Source organism: Folsomia candida, unplaced genomic scaffold (assembly GCF_002217175.1).
Source record: "Folsomia candida strain VU population unplaced genomic scaffold, ASM221717v1 Fcan01_Sc001, whole genome shotgun sequence".
Classification (NCBI taxonomy): Eukaryota; Metazoa; Arthropoda; class Collembola; order Entomobryomorpha; family Isotomidae; genus Folsomia; species Folsomia candida.
In genome coordinates, this window is record NW_019091193.1 from 355,062 (window position 1) to 364,792 (window position 9,731).

Consider the following 9,731-nt stretch of genomic DNA (forward strand, 5'->3'; position numbering starts at 1 on the left):
AAGTACATAATATGTTGTGATACACATTGTTTCCAGTACTAGGTCACACTAACTAGTTGATAAAATATATGAAAATATCTATTTCTATTCAAATTCATATTATTGCATGTATTGTTACATTCTTTGTCATTAGATAGTATTTAGTAAAATATATAATTGTCACGACGTTGTAAAATTAAGTACTGTCTGAGTGCTGTGTCAAATTCTGGAGTGCTTTTTAGCGTTTGAATTTCTTGTGGAAGTTTGTTCCATTGCTTGATTACCGTATGAAAGAACGCTTTTTGTCCAAATACGGTTTTTAGTCGTGGCAATATGAGATTGTTGGAGGTTCTTGTCGTTCGCACTTGGTTGTCAATTTCTTTCTTCTCTATTTGATGATGAAGTGTTTTGGTACTACTTATTACATGTTTGTATACGTACTCTAAACTATACAGGATATATCTCTCTTCAGAGGTTAACCAATTCATTTTCTCAAATATATCATTCTTTTCATTTAACAAACCTTTTCTTTTTAGGATGACTAATTTTGCTAATTTTAACATTATTTTGTCGAGCTTATCATATTTAATTTGAGTTAAGTTTCCCCAGACTGGTATACAGTAATCTAATAATGATAAAATTAGTGACGGAGTGAATATTCTTAGCCACTTGGTATTAAATGAATGCTTATTTCTATTTATCATGTACATTCTAGCATTCATTTCGGAACAAACTTTGTTAAAATGCATTTCATATGTTAAATTCTCTTGTAAAATAACTCCTAAATATTTGAAGCTACTTACTAACTCAATGTCACATTCATCAATCTTGATGGATAAATTTTGATTTGGTTTGATATTGGTTGGGCGGAATAGCATGGCCTTTGTCTTCGGGAGGTTTATTTTCATTCCATTTTCATGGCACCAAATTAAGAGTAAATTGAGGTCTTCATTTAATTTATCTTGGATCTCTTGGACGTTGTTTCCTGAGTAGTAGAGACAGGCGTCATCTGCATATAGGACGCATTTGCAGTGTTTGAATATTTTTGGGAAGTCGTTAATATAACAGGAGAATATCAGTCCGGATAGAGACGATCCAGTTGGCGTTCCTCGCAAGAGTCGAATTGGAGCCGATTTGTGTTTTCCTCTCTGCACTGTAATGGTCCGTTCTTCGAAATATGATTTGAACCATTGGAACACCTTGCCTGTTATCCCAAGTTGTTGTAATTTGTTTAGTAATATTGGATACGCAAAGGATTCAAAGGCCTTCTCAAAATCAATTAGGGCGACTCCCGTCATTTGTCGTCGTTCTCCAGCCTCACGGATGGCATCAGTCAGGACCAGGGTTGCTGACAGTGTTGATCTCTTTGATCTGTATCCGTGTTGTTCGTTGCATAATTTATCGTACTTATCTGTGTACATATGTATCCGGTCATATATGATTTTTTCTAATATTTTAGAGGTGGCAGGTAAGATTGAGATTGGTCGGTAGTTTTTTACACAGTTTTTGGCACCCTTCTTTTTGTATAATGGATATATAATTGTTTCCTTCATTACGCTAGGAATCATTTCTGCTTCCATCAATTCATTATATAGCATGGAAAGGGGTAGTGAGATCGACTCAGGTGAGATCCTAAGGAATTTGGGTGGAATTCCGTCACATCCGCTCGGCTTATTTGCTTTGATTTTTATTATGGCTCTTTTTACTTCCTCCGCTGAGATCCTAATATTTGTTAGTAATTCGCCTTCTGGGGTGTCGGGATGGTGTGGCGGTGTGTTTGGTTGCTGGGGTTGAGGTAGATCAGGATTGGCGAAATGCTGGCAAAGTATGTCGAGTTTGTGTCGTTCATTTTTAATAAACTCTCCATTGTGGAACAAATCACGTAACTTTCGATAAGTTTTAATACGACCAATCTCCGTATTGAGCATTTTCCAGCAAAATTTGGAAGAATTATCACTCTCACTTGCTTGTTGTTTAATTTTTAATGCTTTAAGTTTAAATTTTTGGCTGGTTGCTTTGATGCGTATTTCTTTAAATTTTTTAAAGTCATCTTCGCATCCAGAATTATGTGCGTCTTTTTTGGCTCTTTCTACATTTTTATTAATTTGTTCGTATTCTACAGTCATCCAGGGCTTTTTATTCACGCGCACTCGAAATGTTTTAAATGGTGCATGTATATTCAAAATTAGGGTCACGAGTTTGTTAAATAATTCACATTTTAAATTCATATCTGATTGAAAGTCTAATATCCACCAGGGAGCGGTTTTGACCATGTCGTTCAATTTTTCTTCGTTTGTGTCTTTAAATGATCTTATTGTTACTGCTTTTCTTGGGCATCTTTTGTGTTTCTGTGTTTTCCGTATTGTGTATATGATTTCATGGTCGGCAATTACATCGTGTATTATTCCTCGGTTTTTGTTTAGGTCAACTCGATTGGTCACAATTAAGTCTATTAATGATTTGCTGTCGGTAGTTACTCTGGTTGGCTGAGTTATGAGTTGTTTGCAAGTTTGCCGTCGAATTGCAGACTTAAATTCACTTGATTCTGATTTGAGTTGGTCAATATTAAAGTCCCCTATCATATAAAACTCAGACTGACTATTGTTTGCAATTTCGTCTTCCATTTGGACATGGAAGGATTTAGGAGTGGTTGTTACACGATAAATAAGGATGAGGATAAGGTCAGGTAGGTGTTGTTTTTTAAGAACGACTTTTATGGATTCAACTGGGGGAGGAAATGGAGAAGGGAGCAAAGTGACCTCGTAGTCTTCTCTGGTGTATAGTAGTAATCCTCCTCCGCGTTGTTTATGGGACTTAATTCCTGGTCGATCTTGACGTGTCATTTCATATCCAGGTAATTGTAGTTCTTCGTTATTAATCTCTTTCGTCAACCAGGTTTCCGTAACTCCGAAGATGTGAAAATTGTTGTTGAGAATTAGTTGTTGTACGTCGTCTTTTTTCGTTTTTGAAAGAAAATCTCTGGTGTTAACGTGTCCAATTTTAACACCTCGTGGTAGTTTTTTCGTTGTCGTCGAAGATATCGCAGGTAGTGATTGTTGTGGGGGAGATGTACATTCGGAACAACTCCATTCTTGGTCATCGGAATAGGGTTGGGTTTTTCGTACACATAAAGTGTGGAAATATTTGTTGCATGAATGACATTGCACCATGTGTCGGTTTGTAGTTAGGTTGCAAATTGTACATTCTTTTAATGGTGATGTATCGGTGCATTGTTGGCATTTCCAGGAGTTTGTTTGATTTCTCTGAACTGGGTTAAGCTGGTTATCTCTAGGCAAGTTCGATGGTAGGAATTTTTGCATAGCATGCATTGAAGTGAAAGTTGGTTTACTTTTCTTTTGTCTTGGCATAAAATACATATTTTCGATGGGCCGGGGTTTATGCAATTTACTCCGCAACAAAGTAGGTATATTAGAAGAAGAGTCCTTTTTCGTTGTTTTCCTAGGTGAGTTGTATGTTCGGCGATCTTCTTGGTCCTTTTTGAGATCACTTCGTCGGAGAGATAGGAAGGGAACGAGAGGATATTACCTTGTATCACATTGAAAGGTATGTTAGGTAAAACTTGTCCTTCACTATTTAGTTTTACTTGGATAGGTATGTGAAGTGTGTAATGGGTATGGGTAAATGTACTGGACGTGTGTGCTGTAACTTTTTCGTTTGTTTTTGGAAAATTTATAAAGACATTTTCATGACTGTTTGCTCGGGAATTATCGTTTGTGTTAAAATATTTATTTGGACTGATAGTGCACTTTCTGATGATTATCCAGGTACAAAATTCTTGAAGTAAAAGACATGTTAAGATGGTTAAAATAATTAAAAACCAGGAGCGAAAATTTCGTGTATGCTCCATGTCTGCCTCTGCCTCTGCCTACTGTTGAGACTACAGCGTTTTATTTCAAAGACACTTAGGGTGGGCCACCTAGTACTTTATAATTTAAATTAGCCAAAAATTGAAAATAAATGCGCTCTAAATTCTAAATTACTTAAACTATGTATAATAAATCCATCCTAAATTTTACTTTTATCAAGTTAACGTTACTTCGTTAGGAATTAAGGGTGCATTCAATTCTCAAAAGGGTAAATTTATTTTTAAAAGTGAGTACATAATGCAACATCAAATTTTACATAAGTAGATCCTGAAATGCAGAATTTACAAGAATACAAATTATAATTTATCAATCAACCCGTTTTCCATGAACCAAAGCGAGCGACAAGGTTTGAGTAATGCAGAAATTTTGCATCACTAGCGGTGTCCCTTGATCGATGAAATTTGAGCCAAACTTGATCTTCAAAACATTAAGGGACCAAATCTGTCTCTTCACCAAAGTTCTCTTGCGCTTCGCAATTGTCCTCCTTTCTATTGCGATCCTAACTTTCTGAGACGCCACAAAAACTCGTGATGCCAACGTAATCACGAGAATGTTATTGATTCCCGCGCAAACCGCCATTAAGGGGAAGATGAGAAAACCTGGCATGGCGATACTGTCGTGCAGCGTAAGGCACACGTAGAATCCAATAATTTCAACGCCCGGGACACAGAACACGGTTGCTGGAACGATCGTATTCCTGACAAAGGCGGTGAAAGATTTCTCCAAAATTTGGATGTACCGGTACAATCGGATACCGTCATGGTTCCCAGCGCCATCTACACTTGAAGAGAGTTCACTAAAAAGAAATTACGCTAGTAAGGAATTTGATTCAAAATCCCAAAATATTGGGATATTCCTTAAGCGTTCACAAAGCTATGAAGTATGTTGCAAAATAAAAAATAAATTTGCAAACTTTGCAAAATTTTTGAAATTCAAAATGGAGAAAAATTTCTTTGGAATTTAGGAGCCAGGAGCAGGTTGTCAATTCCGGATCATGATGTTTTTGGACGTATGTATGTACACACTTAGGAAACTGGTATTAAATTATTGCTGACTATGTGCATATATGACTGGTAATGATGATCACTACCGTTTAGTAATGTTGTTGTAATGAAAATCACCTTATCACTCAGAAAAAACTCCTACCAACCCAGTACCAAGTCATATAATATACATGCGACTTTATCAGATTTTTACAGAGGGTTATAATTTTGTATAGGCACAGTAGCTAATTGCCTATTTATATAAAATCTGCGGGGCAAATTAAAAATGTTGTAAGCTATTTTAAAACTATAATTCAAGTTGAACAAAGTTTCAATTTACTCCATTTTAAAATTTCGAACTCTGGACCCGCAAATGGAGCCCGAAGTGTAACATACCGTTAAATGACTTTGCCCACCTAAAATGACCCCTAAAAAAGTACCTATATAATTTATCAATGCAATTAATATGGTTTTTATTGTGGACAATAATTTCGACAATGGAGTGAAAGTAAGTCGTCGGAGCACTTTTGAGACATTGAGGGAACATTGAGAGGATGAAGGGAGGCGTGCATGGGAGGACTATTAGGAGTATATATTCCAGAATGGGATAAATTATGGCACCCGCCTCGGCCAGGATGATGAAAATTTTCAGTGCTTTGGCACCAAGAGAAAGTGGGAAATGATTTAGTCCTAAAATTAAATATACATATGTACCAAACTTGTAAAGAAAAATCTATCTTAAATTTTGCCAAGGTCACGAAATTACAAAAGCACATTATACGAAGGGCGTTTACAATTGGGTTAATATCGTAAAACATTTTTGTCAAGACAAAATCGGATGCATACTGTTCAGCCAATATTAATAGTCTCCACAAATTCTGAAAGGTTTCCTGGAAGTTTATTTTATATTATTTTCCAAAAAACCAAATACCCTAAAAGGAATGAGACTACTGATAATAATGGCTGACTAATAACTAAAGTAATGCGATTTTTAAGGATAAAATCTTATAGCAATCTTCATAACCTATTTTGTGATACGAGGAATACTAGGAAATTACTCGAAGGAATACATATTACGTTACGAATCTGCATAGCCTTACTCACAATGCAAGTCTTTTACGTGTACAACTCAGATCTGGTTGGGACCAATTTTATTTTGTTCACCACAAAAAATAAGCATACCCATATTTTTTCATTTTTCATAATGCGCTAATTTGAGCGCGAAGCGCGAATTTTAAAACATTTTTCAGCCAAAACCTCGGTTTTTAAAAATTCCATAAATTTTCGAATTTCAGAGCGAATCCAAAAATTCGAAAACATGTCTCTTCAGAATGACTTACCTTATGAAAAATCCAATTGTCTCGAAATTTGATTTTCAAAATCGCTTTGCCAGTTTTCGAAATTCATTAAAATTATAAACTCTTTCAAATTTTTATTTTTTCAAAAAATAATGCATGTGGATTTTTATAAGTCAGATAAGTCATTCTCAACATACATGTTTTCGAATTTTTGGATTCGCGCTGAAATTCGAAAATTTATGGAATTTTTAAAAACCGAGGTTTTGGCTGAAAAATGTTTTAAAATTCGCGCCTCGCGCTCAAATTAGCGCATTATGAAAAATGAAAAAATACGTGTATTTTTTGTGGTGAACAAAATAAAATTGGTCCCAACCAGATCTGACTTCTCGACCCGTCCTCCACCGTTCCCCCATTGCTGTCGTGTACTGCCGTGACTGCTGTTTATATATGGTTGATATACCTATTTCTAACCTACATATTGAAAGAGAGAGTGAGAGAGATAACAATGAGATGACTTGCAATAATTGCCTCACTGCCCAGAGGCGATCACGATATAAAACTAGAATGTGACAAATGTATCTGATTAAGATTGCACATAAGGAAACCTTCTCCTTGATTGTGTTGCACTCAATGTGCAACAATCACTTTCACAAAATAAACCTGTTCTTTACAATATCTGGCTCTCTTAGACCGGGCCCCGGTCCAGGAATGAAATGTGAGATTCATCGGGGGAAGGGTGGTTGGTACGTAGTTATGGGTATGTCTCTGGATGGGAAAATTGATGTACGGGGGGCGAGCACGGGGCTTACGTGTTGAGATGAAGAATCCGTATGAGGAGGGGGAGAGTTGGTGTAGGCGAAAACGTGTCGGGGGTTAGTATTATTGCTAGGGATATATATACAACTTTGTACCAAGCGTATTTCTGGGCCGTGTACACGGTGCATGAAATGCCGAGAAGGTACAAAGTAGCTATCACAGCGTAGGGCGTGATGAGTTGTATTATGTACTATGGGTACCCTAGGTGAGATATCAAAATTGTCTAAATTATCTAAAAAAAATCTATGTGCAAATAATACACTGCAGAAAGAATTCTGTGGTGGATTGTTAAATCTATGGCTATGCTATATGGCTAACTTATTCTATATACATGTGAAGAAAGGGCACAGGAGAATAAATTCTCCTGTTTGTTTTTCTTCGATTTTACCCGTCTTTGGTTCTCCTAAAAAAATGCGGTGATGAGTCGAGAGGACCATCAGGTTCCCGCTATAATGTAATACTTACTGGTACGATTCCCCAAAAATTGTCGTGCAGTGGAGGCGAGTCTCTGATGCAAGAGCAAATTTTTGGTTGGGGGAATATGAAATGAGTTAAAAGTGTATGTATGTACATAAGATGTATCGGGTGTGATACCCTAGCGTATGGTAAACATGGATAAACCATGGAGTATATCTACGGAATTTAAAATTAAAATGTATAAGGTGTAATATGGACTAACTATTTTACTGAACAAAAGTGTTTTTTTTATGCATTTTGTGGTTTATGTAATATTTTTGGGGGTTAGTAGTACTAAAAAAAATGAGGAGTGGTCGATCGTTTTAGGTGCGGGCCCTGTGCTCGAAAAGATGGTCGTATATGTATTTCGGAATATGTATTTTAAAAATCGAGGATGAGATTGGTGTGCAGCAAGGTGATCCGGGTGATTGGGGTTGTTAACCGAGGGGAGGAAGTGGCGCGGAAATTTAACGGGGGGTATTAGGAGGTGGTGGGGGAAGTGGATAATAAGCCTGTGCACCAGGAAGTGGGGGAGGAGGAGGAGGAAAGTTGGCGGCGGAGTTCCGGTCCTGGAGGGGTTGCATCTGGATTTCTCGTTCGCGACGTCTGTGTCGTTCGGCCGAGCGAAGTTGGCGGTCCTTGTCCATACGGGTGAAATCTTGGCGAAGTTTTTGTTTTTTACAGATGTAAAAACATCCAAACATACATATGACGAAAACCAAGGTGATGAGGACGGAGGTCGTTATCAGGGCTATCAAGATGCGATGAGCGATTTTTTGTTCTGTGCCACAGTCGGCTGGTGGGGAGAGGGGAACGGCTGATTCCAATAGCGAGGCAGCCTTGACGACAGGGGTATAGGCCGCGGTGGTGGCAACCCAGGGTAGCACGGAGGGGGTATGGCGGGCCCATAGGTAAAGTACCGCGAAGGAGATGGCGACTTGCCATAGGAAGGCGAGGAAGTCCTGGTAGACGTGCGATTCGTCTTTGAGATGATTAAAAAAATGGTAAGAGGCTGGAAGATCAGGCAGTTCGGTGATTTGTGCTGGGTGTTGGACTTTGCCATCGGCCCATTCGAGCTTGAAGATAGAGGACATGTTTTCGTAGGATGTTTTTGGAAGAAGGGCAGGTTTTACCATGATGATCTTGGTGACCTGGTCGTATGAGAGGTTGGCCCATAAGGTAGGAATGACGAGGGAAACTTCGGGTAGAAGTGAGTTGGATTTCATGCACGGGAGAGGGTTGAAAACCGGGGAAAAGCTGGGGATGTTGATCCGACAGGAGCACGGGAGATGAATGATTTGGGAGCCAACCGTGTGTTCAGGTTTGACAAATTCTTGTGTCATGCGCCCATCCGGAAAAGTGCACTCAATGCTGGCATTATGAGGCGGGTTGGTGAGTGGAGCTAGATTGTGGTCGGGGGGTCGGATCGTTGTAAGTGAGACGGCTAATTGTTTGTGATCAGCATGGGAGATGAGCCTTGAAGCGAGGAGAGTAATATTGTGGTCCAGTTGGTCCACAAGGTATATGGATTGAGAATAACATCGGGGGCGAGTAAAGTGTTGAGTCAACCGGTGAGGTGAGGTATTCAGTATATAGACGTAGTGTAGAAGATACCGTTATACTAAACGTATTGCTGAGTCGCGTACGTGGTTCGTGAACAGACGGGGAGGTACGTAGTAGCGATTAAGAAAGAAAACTAATGTAATTGAGCTGACAATTCGCTACTGGTTGAATGACAGATCGAAGGTTGCCTAATACTGGAAAAATGTGCAGACGAAGGTGACCAGGAGGAGTTTAATAGTGTTAAATCTTAAGGTAGGGGAGTGAGGGTACTCATTAGGGGAGATGCCCATGGAAGTCTATATGCAACGTAAATGCACAGGAGAAGGAACTCTCCTGTGGATTTATGATTATCGCGTCGTGAGTTCTCTTATATATTTAATGCGGCGAATGGTTGTGGGGACCATAGAGGGACCGCTGTTTAATATGGTAGGCTATCCGGTTTTCGCTTCTAAGTAATAGTTATGTGGTACAAAAGAATGTGGGATGTCTACGTAATCCTAGATATCGAAAATCACCTATGGAAAAGGGCAAAAAAATACACAGGAGAAAGAATTCTCTTGTGGATTTTTTTTTTTTTTTAAATCCTATGGGTGGGTTTTATAATACGTATATATATATCTGGGTGACCGGTAAGTATTACTATTTATTACTATTGTATTACGGGGATAGTCAAGGGGACCATCCTGGGTTCGCCGTGATACGTATATAAGTAATACAGCTAGTGTAATATGGTGATCTAATTGAGAACG

General features: G+C 38.5%; 1 protein-coding gene across 1 annotated transcript; it reads right to left on the reverse strand.

The window, feature by feature from the left end:
• Positions 1–574: 574 nt before the first annotated feature.
• Positions 575–3,149, reverse strand: LOC118433119. Its single transcript, XM_035844729.1, has 2 exons — positions 783–3,149; positions 575–604 (listed from the first exon to the last, which is right to left on the reverse strand). Exons 1-2 carry the CDS (start codon positions 3,147–3,149, stop codon positions 575–577), a joined length of 2,397 nt encoding a protein of 798 aa, XP_035700622.1.
• Positions 3,150–9,731: the final 6,582 nt, after the last annotated feature.

What these genes read in the sequence shown, in the direction of transcription:
- LOC118433119 (XM_035844729.1), bottom strand. Translation starts at nt 3,149, where the DNA reads ATGGTGCAATGTCATTCATGCAACAAATATTTCCACACTTTATGTGTA. An exon ending in ATGAATGTGACATTGAGTTA is followed by an intron (nt 605 to 782) that starts GTAAGTAGCTTC and finishes TATCATTATTAG; the next exon opens with ATTACTGTATACCAGTCTGG.